Consider the following 16,143-nt stretch of genomic DNA (forward strand, 5'->3'; position numbering starts at 1 on the left):
TCACCTCACCTTTAGTGCGTTTTCGGAAAGGGAATGCAAATGACGATTAGTGATGTGTAGGGGCTTGGTGAGAACCGACTTCACCCGAGTTCACCCAACTGGTTGTGACAGGGTATTCCCTGCCCTTTTGTGATGTGTGCATTTTCACAAGTACAAGTACTCTTTGGATTTTCATATTATATATAGAGAAAGGACTTAAAACATAACTTCACTACTGCACAGGCTGAATCTTTCTATCTATTATCTATCTATCTATCTATCTATCTATCTATCTATCTATCTATCTATCTATCTATCTATCTATCTATCTATCATATTGGCATTAAAATGTACTCAACTAGAAATAATAGGAATGTAATATATTGTGGCTTACCAGTCCTTAGATGTAGTGGCTGAATTTGTTTTTTTCTCTTTAGTGATCCTGCCAGTAACATGCTTCCTGTCCCAGGGTAACACCTAGCTCGATTGTCACCCTAGATACAAAAGTGTTAGTTGGAAGCAACACTCTAGCGAGCACAGTGGCACCTGATTTTCGGCAGGATCAATATGTTTTTTTTGTACTTTTGAACAGATATAATAAAAAACATTCAATTGTATATTTAACCAACAGGGAGCTAATCCAAAAAGTAATGGTTAATGTTTAGGTATTCTTTAAGCTTATAGGTTTTTTTGCTATCTCTCAATCTGGTATCAAATGGCATTTTCCCATATTTTCTTTTATTTTAAAGCATCGTTGTTACAGCATATACATGACTGTTAACGTGCAAAAAAAAGTTGTGGGTAATAAGAATTACAGAAAATAATATATTTTGAAGCTGATAGCACATGCTAATTGTACTGTCATAAATACTGTTAAAATTCAATTTATTCCTTGGAGTTAGATTAAAGGCATCACAAGAATTTCACGTGGAGCCAAAAATGTGGTTCATGCAACTTAAAAAAACTTCAAGCATATTTAATAAGTTAGTGCAAAGTGCATTGATCATGTGCAGACTACAGAAACCCATAACATAGCCTAGTGTAAATATGTAAATATTTAAGTAGCTATAAAGCTGTAATGTGAAGCCAGTGTACCACATGTTCAGCTATATGCTGTAGATGGAATCTGCTATGTTTTTGCAAGTTACAGGTCCTCTTTAATGCATAATACAGAGACTTTCAAAATGTTACTGTGGTCTAAACTCGGAAACACAGATTCTTTTCTCATTAGTATATGATTAAGCCATCTGTTAACCAGTTGCTACACTGCTACGACCACCAATAAATTCCAGCTTAATAATCTTTGCATTTTCCTGTTGAGAGACATCTTGCAGACGGTAATTATTACAGAATGTGAGTTTCACGAGGTGCTAAAACTTAAATGCAGCGCTCAGCAAATCTCCATGTTAACCGGGTAACTTGACTATACTGCAGTGCTGTACACATTTATGTTGGCTAACTTGGCTATACTGTGTACTGAATATTATGTCCTACGGCTTCCAATAGATTGTTATGAATGGTCTGAAGAGAAATATTTTTGGCTTAAAAAAATAGGGTATAATTCAACTGCTATTTTTGTCAAGGGAATCCATTATGAATAAGAAATGATTTTACATAAGTCAGAATAGCGTAAAACTAAATAAATAAAACAATTGATTTATTAAAGGGTTATTTTCATCCTAGCCCTTGATCATTTTAAAGATGACTTTAGGGAAAGTACCCTTTTACAGCAGACCATCTATGAAAATGCATCTCTTCACAATGTCAGTGGAAGGTTTGCTTTACTGCCAGTTCTCCCCATGAAAATGAACGGTCTGCTTTACTGTCAGTGCTTCCCATGAAAATTGAAGGTCTGCTTTATTGTCAGCGTTCCCCATGAAAATGTAAGCTCTACTTTATTGTCAGCGTTCCCCATGAAAATGGAAGGTCTGCTTTAAAATTAACCCTTGCAGTGAGGCTAGGGTCTTCTTTTTTTTTTCTAGAGACAAAAATAAAGAAGATATACGCACACAATCCTCGCTCCTCCATGGCTGCCAGACGAGTCCCCACAGCCTCTTCTCCCATGGGCGTTCGACAGTCTATGGACCCATGACTTCATCATGTCTAATGCAGGTCCATTAATTGTGAGGACATCCAGGGATTTGCTACTGCCAGAGCAGAGGGGGAGAGAGGTGAGCAGTAGCTGCTGGTGAGTGCATCATCTTTATTTTTGCTCCTAGACCAAAACAAGCAATTAACCCTTGTAATACAGAGGTAGCCCCACTGCATGAGTTAATTTTAATGTGAGTCCTCCCCATGAAAATAGAAAGTCTACCTTAATGTCAGTCCTCTCCATGAAAATGGAAGGTTTGCTTTAATGTCAGTCCTCCCCATGAAAATGAAAATTTTAATTAAAGATTCACTTTCCTTCCCCTGTACATGATTCATTCTTGGAAACAAATACTTGTGTAAAACTTTTAATTTAATTGTATACATTTCCCAACTTGATGATAGTATGTACCATTTATAAAAGAAAAACAGTACCCCCTGCAGCATCCATTAACATGGAAAATCGATGCTAGTACCTTTGGTTGTGAATAAACGTTTAATACAAATGTCCAAGTAATCGCTGATTATTTTAATGTTACATTTATTATATTATATTTATTAATTATGAATTTAGTTTGAGTAATAGAAATGCCCTGTGAACCTGCAAGAAGAATCGCTTGCTGAAAACCTGACATTAGTATATAAGTCCTTAAAAGGCAATATATTAGCATTTTTGAAGAATAACTAAATAAAAAAAAAAAGCATTACTATATTGCTGCTTACCAGTTAGTTTTTCCGCATTCTTTTCTTAAGATTTTTTCCCCTTTATAACCCCACGAATAACACTCTTCCTTCTGTCTCTTCATGGCTATGTTTACCCTTCTTTTTAGCCTTGTTTTCCAGCACATCCCACAGATGATTTATTTGATTGAGATCTGGAGAATTTGGAGGCCAAGTCAACACCTCAAACTCATTGTTGTGTTCAACAGACAAATTCAAACACAGCGCCAACAGATTTTGGTTCAAGAATGTGATAATCAGTGATGTTCGAAATGCAGGGCGATAACGGGGCAGCTCTCACCAGGTTCAGAACAACCTCAGCACTACAAGACAAGACACAGAGAGCGCCTCCATCGCATAAAAACTTTTTAATAAGCAGATAAAAAAGATGGTATAAAGGTACTCACAAGAGTTGAATAAAAACAGGCATATAAGGGTCAGATCGAGAGGTGCATATCCACGGGCTGTTCGTCCTCCCTGGTAGTGGAGTGGTTTACGCGTTTCAGAGATCACGCGTCCTTCCTCAGAACCAGACTGAGGAAGGAGGCGTGACCTTATTCGACTTTTGTGAGTACCTTTATACCATCTTTTTTATCTGTTTATTAAAAAGTTTTTATGCGATGGAGGCGCTCTCTGTGTCTTGTCTTTCATTGTTGTGTTCATCAAACAATTCTTGAACCATTTTTGCAGTGTGGCAGGGTACATAATCCTGCTGAGAGAGGCCACTGCCATCAGGGAATACCGTTTCCATGTCAGCAACAATGTTTCGATGTGTCAAAGTAATAACCTTATAAATGGCAGGTCCCAAGGTTTCCCAGCAGAACATTGCCCAAAGCATCACACTGCCTCCATCAGCTTACCTTTTTCCCATAGTGCATCCTGGTGCCATCTCTTCCCCAGGTACGTGTCACATGCACCAGGACATCCACATAATGTAAAATCAAATTTATCAGACCAGGCCACCTTCTTCCCTAGCTCTGTGGTCTGATGTTCAGGTGCCCATTGTAGGCATTTTTGGCGGTGGACACAGGTCAGCACAGGCACCCTGACTGGTCTGCAGGCTACATTAGCTCTTTATTGGATCGGACTACGCGGGCCAGCCTTTGCTTCCCACATCCACAAATGAGCCTTGGCCGTCCATGACCATGTCACCTGTTACCGTTTTTTCTTCCTCGAACCACTTTTGATAGGCTCTGACCACTGCATACCAGGAACATCCCATGAGAGTTGCAGTTTTGGAGTTTCTCTGATCCAGTAATCTAGCCATCACAATTTGACCCTTGTCAAAGCCACTGAAATCCCTACTAATGGCCATTATTTCTGCTTCCAACATATCAATTTCAGTGAAAAAAAGTTAACTTGCAACCTAATATATCCCACCCACTTTCAGGTGCCATTGTAACAAGATAATCAATTTTGTTCATCTCACCTCTCAGTAGTCATAATGTTATACCTAATGGGTGTATATCTGAAACACATGCTCCTTCCCCATGCTATGTCTCTTAAAAAAAACATAAGTACAGAGAAATACAGAGAAAAACTATGAGCTGCTAACTTCCTTTTTTAAAGTGACCCTGCCTCTGCTGCACTAAATTTCCAAGCAGTGCTGTCATCCCTGCCTAAGTTCTCCTCCACAGCATTACAGAACACTTTTTTGTGGAGGTGAGAAGAGAAGGAGGTACTCTGCAGCCCAGCACAGGAGAATTCAGGTAAGGCTGACAACACTGCTTAGGATCTTACTGCAGCATTGTCAGCTTACTACAGGAAGTTAGGACCTCAGCGGATGTCTGGCAGGATCAACAGGTACTTTTATTACTTGCACGGGTTTAAAAAGACTAAACATTGGGGGCATGGTTATGTATTGCAAAGATTTACTGATATGCTTTTGTTTACTTTTTCCAGGCACACACTTTCAATTTATTGAACTATACCAGGGAATTGTAACAGTTTTATATGTTACCATACAAAACTGAACTAAATAAGTAATTTTAAGTAGTTTTTACACTGACATGTGTTTGCTTCCATATCTAACACATTTTAGGAAACTTAAAAGAAGAGACCAAAATGCAGACAGAGTGAGCAGGAGCTAGTATAAAAATGACTCCTTCTGTAAATTGTTTATTGTATCTGTTTAACTTCATGCTTTTCTGACTTATGTTAAATGATTTTTTAGTCACAATGAATTCCACAGAAAAACTCTCTAAACCTATAATAGTCCACTGAAAATCCTAAGACATATTACTCATCGCACTGTAAAAATAGCTGTTATTTCAGTTCCATTGTCAGACAAAAATCATCAGTAAACTTGCACAGTATCAAGTAACGTCCTCCTGGGTCTGCTGTGTTTTAAATGGCAGCCCAAGGAGACCTTTTAAAGCGTAAACTGTCAGTGCCTCTGGTTACCAGCGACTATAGAGATCTTCAGTTCTGGTTTGAGTTTGTCTATTTTTCCTAAAATCACATTTTTAATTTTTTGTTGTGTAACTTGAGGACCATGCTAGCAGCACACTTCCATAATGTACTTATATTTCTAAGTCCTCAAATTCCACATGAACATTTAGGTTATAGTAGGATAAACTGAACGACAATGTGTCAAAGCAAAATGCAGACCAAGCATCTATTTGTATACTGAATTTTGTGTTTTGACTAATCATCTTCTCTAAATTTAGTATGAGTGCAGACAATTTGCTATATAAAATTACCAGGCACTGGTAATTGCTGTTACCTGCTGTTACCAGGCACTATTTTCTGCTACATGGTCAGATCTGCACCCAAATTTCCTGTATAATTTTGGATAGAGAGATAAAGTATTAGAACTGCTGTCAGATGTTTTCTGAAGTTTGTGTCCCCATTGGAGTGATTCCTGTTACTTTATATCCTGGTGACCACTTTGATTGGGACAAACTGTGATGGCAAATCTCCTTAATGGATTCATAGACAAAGGATTTGCCTTACAGAACTTCCAACCCTCCCTTTCTACACTGATACAGCACTTAGTGTGGTTTTTGACATGAACCTTAACACCCCCCATACCAGAAAAACTAGAAATTAAGTGGCACACAAAGCATGCTATGCCACATGTTGGTTGTGGCCAATGTGGTTAGTGGGAGGGTCTTGACGAGGAACGTTATCCATATCTTCAAAATAACAACCTTAATAATAACAACCACCTTTAGAAATGTTTAGTAATGGCAATCTACAATCAGATACTTCTAGATAATTGACGGCTTTTTATTTTTTGTCATGGCCATTTTAACTAAGGGCAGGTTATATCCCTTTATTTCCTGAAACTCTGGCACACATGACTAGGACATGTGACTAGGACATGTGACCATGAACAACTCGGGGGTGAAAATGCCTTTCCCCGAGATCTTGTGAGATTACAGATGAGATTTCCAAGCAATCATCTGCTGATATAACCTGCAGGAGGCAATGCTTAGGCACGATTACATCAAAGTGAATCAGGAAGTGGAAAAAAAGAAAGCAGGTAAGACAAAAATATGTTTGTTTAACTAATGAATGTAAGACGATTTCATATCAGCAAAAATGTATGCTGATGTGATTTGAGAAATAAGGTATAAAAAAAATACAGAGCCGGCAATTATCTAGAAGTATGTGTTTGTAGATTGTCATTACTAAACATTTCTAAAGATGTGTTTGCTGCTATTTTAAAGATATGGGTAAAGGCCCACCTTAAACCCTGGCAAGCGCAAAGGCAGGGTTAAAAGCTTTCCTCCTTCCTCTTACTCTCAACTGACCAGGAGGCAGACAGAAAGAGCTAGGGCAAGCAGCTCAAGCTCTCCTGCTATGTCTGGCTCATGGCACAGAATAGAGAGCAGATTACTCTAATTACCAAACAGGTCTGCATTCCCTTTATCTTAGTAGCAAAATCTGCTGCTTTTTCAGTTTAGAAGATGGGCATAGACTTTATTCCTGGACCACTGCTTGTTAATTCTCCCCAAAAATGTGTACTTGCTGAAACAGCACTTTAGTTTACCTTCATTATGTAGCTTGATGATTACAGGTCTACCTCCATGGTGCACTGGAATAATACCTAATTGTATGCTGTTAATACACCCCTCACTTTATTTAATCATACTACTGTATTTTATGGACATTTAAACACATTTTCTACACTAGGGTTGCTGAAATCTCATCTGTGATTAATAAGTTAGACACCGTACTGGTTCAATTTTATGAACCCTTTATGAACCACCTATTGTATGTTTACAGTTACAAGCCGTTTAGAAATATTTCATATATTTTCACAGTTCATAAAATATTCTAAGACACAAACAAATAAGATATGTTTATGCACAAGACCACTTCATATCTTGGAACTGCTTTCATTTTGATTTCAAATACACAAGCATGTTGTATGTAGACCATTCATAGCAAACCAGGGGGCTTTACAAAAATTGTCACACCTGTTTTGTAGCCCACGAAGCCGATGAAATCACTCATTATTTTCCTCTGGAGTGATATGGTTTTAATCATTTTACCAGAGGTACCGTAAAGCATACATACAGGCCACACACAAACAAATAATCTCAAGCTTAAGAAAACAGATTAAGAAATCATTAATATTTAATATAAAAAGTCTATTTTTTCAGTTATTCACAGAAGGCTTGCCAGAAAAAAAAAAGTCAACCGTAGACAGACATAATACAAAACAGGTATGGGGAAACATATAAAGCACTTTGTTTTCAGAGGGAAACAAACTATTGCTGTCCTTTAAGGCAGAATCAGCTGAAGTTGATTCTTTACATGTAGGCTAATATCCAGGGTCCAAAGCAGGATGTTCCAGCTGTAATGGCCACATACAAATGTACTTTATTTAGGCAGAAAATCCATTACCCGTCTCAAAGCCAAAACTTGGTACAATGTCTACAGTGCCATGGAATGCCCCGGCCCATGCTGGAGTAGCCATGGTGGGTGTTGTGGCTTCAGTTTTAGTCACATCAGAATGAGTTGCTGGAATCCTGGCTGACCGCATTGAGGGCATTACAAGAGGTCCGTATCGTGGGTCCACATGGGAATTGGGATGGTGATGATGGTGGTGATGATGATGCATATGAGGATGAGCATGGTGGCGATACATGTAAATGTCATGCATGTGGGCATATGGTGATGTCGTTGGTGAAGCCAATGGATAGTGCCAGGACTCCGGTGGAGGATGTGGGACAGTCTGGTGAACGTTATCTCCAGGCCAGCTGCTGTGCTCTGTATTTGAGAGGTTACTGGCTGATGTGGAGGTAAAGTCTGGATGAACTCCACTCAGGCAAGTTGGAGCTGACTGATAGGAGTTTGTCCATAAGGATGGAGGTAGACTAGTCCGCTGGCATGATATTGATGGGCTCTCTGAAAATGAAAAGAAACATACAATAAGTCTTCCACTCTAAAATGAGGAACGGTGAATTAATATAATGAAAAGGGGATTTTTGTTTTCATTGTATGTCATAGCATTCAGTGAGAATCTTAGAAGTAGCATTTTATTACAGGGCCTTGCTCTCACAAATTGTGCACTGCATGATTGGATTAACAAAATTGGCTGCTGTTGGCATCAAACTTATTTTAGCACTTCTCTATGATTAGCAGCCACCAAGCTGCCACCAGTAATGGAAGTATGGAGGTTACAGGAGGTACAACTATACCTAAGCCACGGGGTTGGATAGCACAAGAAATTACTCTATTGCCTGTACTGAAGGATCCTTTCTTACATTGGACTTTCATCTGATTGATGTTCAAATGGAAAAGTGAACGATTACGTATGTCAACACATCTTTATTTAAAGCTGACACTGCAGATACAGTTCACTGAACATATGAAAAGTATAACTGTAATACACACAGCTGTTCACAATAAAAGGTAAATTGAAGCCAACCTGTGTGTTCCTGTTGAAATTGAAGTACATTGCAAACATGTTCCACATATAGTGCAGTGTGCCATGTCTGTCTGCCGAACTCCACTGCCTGGCTGCTAACTGGCATTCAGGGAAAACATGGCAAAGACACCCATGTACTCTTGGTATTTCCCAGGTATAGGTATATTTAAATATTATTTTCAGGAGTATATATATTTTCTATATCACTGTTGCAAAAACATTCTATTAATGCTGCACTTTAAAGTGTAACTATGGGCTAAATCAGAATTCACATATACCATGCAGTTTGTCACTATCATTAACAAAGCAGTTTTGTTTTTCTGAGCCCCCTGTAACATACTGTAACTGCATTACCTGTTGATCCTGCCAGTAGATCCATTATTTTGCTATTACCTTTAACAGGGTGACAACGCTGTTTGTTTTGTAGTGAAAACGCACAGCAGCCATGTTACCTTGTGATCAGGGTAGTTTAGATGGACATGTAGTTTTAAATGGACTTTACAGCGGACCTTTCCCCCAAAAACATAAAGGAAAGATGCATGCAGTGATACATGCTGAAGAGTAAACACTTTATGTTCCTATGTGAAAGAATGTTTTTCCTTTAAACTTACATTTTGGTTTTTGAATTTCTGCCTTTTCTGGTGCTATAGCCAGTGTCTCCCAGCTACCTCCTACAAAGGCTATGAAGGCTACCAGGGCCTTCCAGGGAACTCTAGTAGGTAAACTGCTAGATCTACCAAGATTTTATGAAATCTCATGAGATCTCTGGGGGAAAAGCCCACTTTTTCTTTCTACACAGATTGGTGGTCTAGACCAGAGAACAAGGAAGATGTGTCCCCACCAATGATGTCTACTAGTCAAACTGCTAGCGTGGAATTATAGAAGGAGGAGAAAAAGAACATTATCATATTTGAAAACAGAAACCAAGGAGGTGAGAAATTATACTTAGATATGTCCATTTGATTATAGTAACTACAGTAATAGTAACAATTTCAAATGAGGAGGAAGGGAATTTCTACTGTAAGTGAGAGACAAAACTTAAAGCCCAACTCCAGCTAACATATTCTAAGGAGATACAGCACCTGGATTTTCCTCTTCTTATAGAAAAAAGATTTAAGCAACATGAATGAATGCTCACTGTTATATGCAATCTTGTCAGTGTTAGATGGTTTGCCCCAATCCTTGTTACTGCCACTATTGCTGAACAGCTTGCCCAATTGCAGAAAGTGAAAAGTCAACAGTTCTACTGGCAGGTTCAAGGAGGGGGGTTTAGAAAACAGAAACCGTGTTAATGCTACAGACTGTAACATATATGTGTTTTTTTATTTTTTAGTTCTACTCTAATGATTTGATTACAATTACAGTGACCACAGTGACACAATGGGGGTGATTTACTAACCTAAACACACGCACGCACTAGGTGCGTGTGATTTTTACACAGCAAAACGTATTTATCAACCAAAAAGTCTCTAAAAGCATATTTCCACTAATGCCATATATGGAAAAATCATGCACATGATGCATATATAATGCTGCTTCACAGTTTAGACAAAAATGGTTAGCTCATGCATTTACATTCCTGCATTCATCAACGCAAGCAACACAACATAGAGCTAATTTACACAACATCACCTTGCAATTCATGCTTGGCTTTGCACAACACACCTGCTGGGTGTGTACACACTACAAAGGTGTTTAGATTCCACCCATAGATCATGCTGGGAGGGAACACACTACAGAGGTGTATACATGTTAGTAGTGTGTTTATAAGGTTAGTAAATCAACCCCAATTGCTCAATATCATGTTCATGTGAGTGGGAAGGCTTCTGTCAGCCCACTGGATGTGCCAAACTGCACTCAGAAAGAACTTACAGAAGCCCCCAGTTTTTTGCCTATATAGTCACCCATGCCCCATTTAGATTCAAGGTGCTTGAGTAATCTATACCCTGCCCTAGTTAAAGCACCACAAACCCAACTTCTGTGTTCCCATTGCCACTAAGAGTAATTGGCATCTCTCATTATTTCCCCATTCATCAGAATAGAGAAAGAAAAGTATTTACACCTCAAACGTAAACCTCTCTAAAACAATGCATTTACTGGAACAACCTTTTCTTACAACATATTTCATTCACAAGATGTGTATACTATGGGAGAATGTAACCTTATATGATACAAGCCATCAAAGCAAACAACAATCATGCTGAAACAGACACAACACAGTGTGAATAAAAAGTCAGAAATCATGTTTGGTGAACTCATGAGATAGTGAAAATGCCTTTTATAGTCATGACAAGAGATGGGAAACCATGTATTCAAGAATGGATAAATCTGCCTACTGAATAATAGTTTGGAGAATTTTTTTCCTTGTTCGGGGTTGAGCATGCTCATTTTTCTAATTATAAGTAAAATGTCAGCTATTTTAAGAAGGAAGATCCCATGGGAACAGTATTGGATGCCTGGATTAGATTTGTCTTTCCATGTCTAAAAGAAAGATTTCCGTGTTATTGTCTATGTTTCTGAACTATCTGCATTTTCCACTAAGGGTCAAGAACGTCTAAAGTGTCATCAAAACTCTGTTGCGTAATACAGGTATTGATTTGTCTGGGGATCAGCCGGAAAGTTTGATACTGTGTTAGCACAAGCTATAGAAAGGGTGGCCTTTTATATAATTCCTTGTTTCATTTTTTTTCACATACAATAAACTCTTAATTACAAGTGAATCCAAAGCAATCCAAATGTCATACCAATTAGGCCGTAACTCCTATACAACACTGTCTTTTATACCATTAAAGACCACATACTTTCTATCTCAAAGTCCCCACTGTCAGTCCATAACACTTACCTCTAAGAGCCTGCACATCAGGCCATTTCCAATGTGAGCACCCTAGGGATCAGGGAACCTACCCCCATTCCTCAGGTATGCTAATATTCACATATTTCTCAGGGTGGTGTGTTGAAAATCTGTTGACCGGAGAACTACACAGTAATGGGTCAATTGTAGGACTGAGGTGGAGGGAGGTGGTTGGATTTCAGGTTCCTGACCTGCTTCCAATGAAAATTGATCTGATGGTATAGCACCTGTATGTGTGTGTTGTGAAGTTACAATGCTGGATTATGTACGTATTTTACACTTTAAAGTGCAGTGGTACATAAAAAGTTTCTGCAGACCAAATGATGCTAAGGTTAGAAAGTAGAGGGAAGCTGAATTATTATTATTATTATTATTATTATTATTATTAGTAGTATTATTATTATTATACAGGATTTATATAGTGCCAACAGTTTGCGCAGCTGAATTGAATACAAGTTGATATATCTAAAGTTACCCTAAATAATAGGGTTTTTATTCTATTTGGATGAAAGACATTTTTGCTCCCACCATTGCACTGATTTTCCCACATATCTGGCTGTCCTTGAAGTCAATGCCCTAGTGAAGTCAATAGAATGACACTACTTTCTTCCAGGAGAAAATGCCTGGAAAATGAGGAAATATTGCTATAGCAACTTTACAATAAAGGAGCTACAAAGCAATGCAATGACTACCTACAAATGTATCCACCCAAAATAAAATTTAGTTTAAGATCTTATCTGTATTGTTCCCTTCAAAGGGTTTTCAATTTTCACATCTCTTCTTCTACTCAACCTTGTTACATTTCTGCTACAGAGTTGCATTTTATGCAGAGAATATTTATATATGACAAACATATGTATTAGCTGATAATAATATAAAATGTTTGTATAAGAGCCAGTCTTTGTCTTTACCTCGACTAGTTCCTGCTTTGGTCTTAGTGTTGGTGCTTTCTGGATTTAAGGTGCTTATTTGACTCAATGCTCTTGAGAAATGTTCATCCACAACTGCTCCAATGTCTCCATGAAAGTAGGTCAAGAGGACACATCGAGAATTCAAATACTCCATCTCTGCAGGCTGCTCTTTCTCATCCTCTTCCTGCTTGGTTGGAAGAGTCACCTCCAATGTCTCTTGCATCTTACTATATGCAGCAATCTTTTTCTGTAGAAAAACATAGACGTATTAGACTTATTGCAAGTATTTTACATCTCCTACAAATTGATAAAGCCGAGCTTGTCCTATGCTCAGCAATAAAAGTGTCCTTTTGCTTAATCCTCTCGGGTCATCTAAAGGTTTATATATATATATATATCTTGTAGATTGAATAAAAAGACATGACAGTCATGGTTAAGGGCTTTCTATAAATTACAACATGATTGTAAATATTCTGTTAATTGCTTGTTGAACTAAGTAGAGCAAAAAGCTACTCTACAATTCTGTAGTTTCTTTTATTGCTTCAGTTTTCATAGATGTAGCTGAAACATTGTCACAGCCATTAATGAAGTAGTTCTGTTGTTTCCACTCTTGTTGAAAATAAATTAATGAAAAACAACATTATGACAGGCAAAGTTGTGATGCTTCTAAAAACTAGCATTGCAGTTTATTCCTAAGCCCCGCCCCCCACATTCCTACTAGAGTATGCTTACTCTTGCTGTTTGGGGAAGGGGTTGCTTCTTCTAGAAATAAATCTTCTGTAAAGGATTCTGTACCTTCCAAACATTAAAAAGATAAACTTGTGGGCATTTGTGGACATTGTAACAGAAAAAAGGCCCCTGGGTATCCATTTTTGTGCCTGCATAGCATGATAAATCAGCGGGATAATTGTGGGGAATTCCATTTGCAGAGAATTTGTTCTCCCAGTTAAATATGCATATTGTACCTGAATATTTTGTAATATCATATCCAACCACAAAGTACTGCCTTACGCTCCTTTTCACTTGTTTAATAGAGTCTCCTACCTGCTTTGCTAAACAAAAAAAACTTTTTTGTTTGCAGAGCCCAAAAGACTATTTTGATTTTTACAAATGGAAATTAATCAGGCAAGTGACTTCTCCCCTTCTTTCCCCCTTCTTTCATAATCTATGTCAACTTCTGCTGTGCCATCTTTTATATAAAAACTTCTAAAGCTCTGCGAATCCTGTGTCACAAGTGCATTAATTTTTTTATTTGTAAGACAAATATTTTTTTTAAAAATATGGTAAAAACAAATTTAAAATATCAGTTTAAATGGTTATAAATGTAAAATCCAACTCCAGTCAAAGCTTTTATTTTTACGGAAGGGTATGACATTTTTGTCACGCTTTTAATGCAATCTGTGCTATTTTAAGTTATTAGTGAGGGTAATGGGTGTCACCAAGATAGCAAAAAGCCAAAAGCAGTAAAAGAACTAAGCAACGCTCTAGCTTTTCCCAACTTTACTAAAAATGCCTGTCTCCAGTGGGGAGATGTTTCAGCATGTCCTTCTATCTCCGTGAAACCTTGACATTTGGACAAGAAGTGGGGATGAATCTCCCCAGTTTTGTTCCAGACCACAGAAAAAATTTACAGATGTTCCATCAACAATTAATAACTTGGCCATGACTAAAAAAACATTTTTTCCTGGCTTTAACAAACTAACTAAAACAATTGGCCCCAAATCATTATAATTTCCATTTAAATCTTTTGCCTACAAAATAAAGGCTGGCACCAGATACTGCACAAATGGGGAGCAGTGTATCTGTAATAAGTGGACAGACCTTGAAGATATAATGGGTAATGTTGTATCTTATGTGTTAAATAAAGGAATCATATGTAAGGGGTACATAATTAATTTTGGAGAACCATGGCCTCTTAATTCCTCCCCATGACCTTGGCTCTGTATAGAAGTAATAATAAAAAAGAAAACATATTTTCATTAATGTCTCTTCAATGGGTCTTTTTCTAGACTGACTGAAAAGACGGCAGCTATTTTAGAGAAGAGAATAATAGAACCGTCAACATAAATAGCAGTGGTGCAAACACTGTGCTGAGTTTTGACAGATGTATCATCCAGAAAAATTTCAATAAAATTCCTTTAAGTAAAACAGAAGTTTTGTGTGTGCGTATGAAGCTACGTAAGGTATTTTTATATCCAAGCTCCTTCCATCTCCAGGCCAATCTGATGTTCCGCTAACACACGCACTAAGGCATGCAGCTTGTGGTTTGTTACATAACAATGTGAGCCAAGACACAGACCAAAAAAAAGACAAATGTTTGTTTTTCCATGATCTGCGAGGCAGGTCCTCCGCCTGACATTTTCTTAGGCCCATGTTCAGAATTGTGAGGTGACTTAAGCAGGAGGTTGGAATGCACCAACACTAACTGCTAGGGGAGCGCAGTAAGTAACCTTTAATCTACAGACATGTAAAGCAATTCTTTACTGGTAACCATACTACTGGTCAGTATTCAGTGTATTGAAGGTATGATTACAGATTAAAGGGCCAGTCCACCTAAAACTGATTTTTCTGATTTGTTTAAATGACAGCCATGGCCAGCATGGTCTTAGTCTTCCTGTTGCAATTTTTATTTATTTACCATTACAGAGAATGAAGCAGGAGGACTAAAACTCTATGGGGAAGAATGGTGACAGGAACTTCAATGGGACCATTTTGACAGTGAAGTCTCTGTGAAATATAAACTCAAAGAAGACTGTGGGGTCTATTCACTAAGCTGCCGTAGGCAGCCAAGTGAACAACCGACCCGAAGTGAAGGGAGCCGAATGCTGTTCGGCTATTCACTTCAGGCTTGTACGGCTGATTTCAGCCGTATATTGGCTAAAATCAGCTGTACATCGGCTTGCTTTGTGCGGCTTCGGGTCGGCCGAATATGCTCAGCATGTTCGGCCAACCCAAAGTGCAGAAGGAGTTCGACTCAGCTGATCCAACATCTGGATCGGGTAAGCCGAACCTCCAGCAGGCTACTCGCTGCTGTGCGGTCATTCCACATACAGTAGATGCCGAACAGCATCTCGGCTATTTCGAACAGCATCTCGGCTATTTTGCTCGGTACCTCTGTGTTGTGCCGAGCAGAATAGAAAAAGAGTTAAAAAAGTAGAAAAAATAAAATAGAAAATGATTGGGCGGAGCTAGCCGTGACAGCTAGTTACGCCCAACTGTTTTTTATTGGCTGGGCGGTTCTGCTGCCGTCAGAATAAAAAAAAAACACCACCATAGGAATGCATAGCTAGATTCCGATTGGCTATTTCACTTTGCAAATAGCCAATTGGAATCTAGCTATGCATTCCTATTGTGTTTTTTTGTTTTTTTATTCTGAAAAAAAAAGACAACCGAGCAGGGAAAGGTTTACTCTGATCGATCGAAAAAGTGTTTCTCTCCCGGGCGGCCGGGAGCCGCTATCTAATAGCAGGAGACTCCCGGAGCGTCCGGGAGAGTTAGGCAATCTGGAGATCTGCGTCCCTGGTTACCAGGTAACCAGGGACGCTGATCTGTCTGCGCAAGTGGCCCGGAGCCAGCTGTGAGATGACGGCTGGCTCCGCCCAGCAGTCAGTAGCAGGCTGTCGGCCGGCCTATGGCTGGCCGTTCAGCCAGCTTCGGCGTTCACCTCGGCTCAGTCGAGCCGAAGCATATGCCTTTGGCTCAACTGAGCC

General features: G+C 38.7%; 1 protein-coding gene across 2 annotated transcripts in view; it reads right to left on the reverse strand.

Moving 5' to 3' along the window:
* Positions 1 to 7,420: 7,420 nt before the first annotated feature.
* Positions 7,421 to 16,143, reverse strand: part of VGLL3 (vestigial like family member 3) — a 23,894-nt gene continuing 15,171 nt past the window's right edge. For both annotated transcript variants that reach the window (XM_018568566.1, XM_018568565.1), the window contains 2 exons: positions 12,434 to 12,680; positions 7,421 to 8,148 (listed from right to left, as the gene is read on the reverse strand). In XM_018568566.1, the coding sequence (XP_018424068.1) occupies positions 7,625 to 8,148; positions 12,434 to 12,680 (771 nt within the window). In that variant the 3' untranslated portion in view covers positions 7,421 to 7,624. The remainder of the gene's footprint in view (positions 8,149 to 12,433; positions 12,681 to 16,143) is intronic.

The sequence above is a fragment of the Nanorana parkeri genome, unplaced genomic scaffold (genome assembly GCF_000935625.1).
Source record: "Nanorana parkeri isolate BGI_ZX_2015 unplaced genomic scaffold, ASM93562v1 scaffold1210, whole genome shotgun sequence".
Lineage (NCBI taxonomy): Eukaryota > Metazoa > Chordata > Amphibia > Anura > Dicroglossidae > Nanorana > Nanorana parkeri.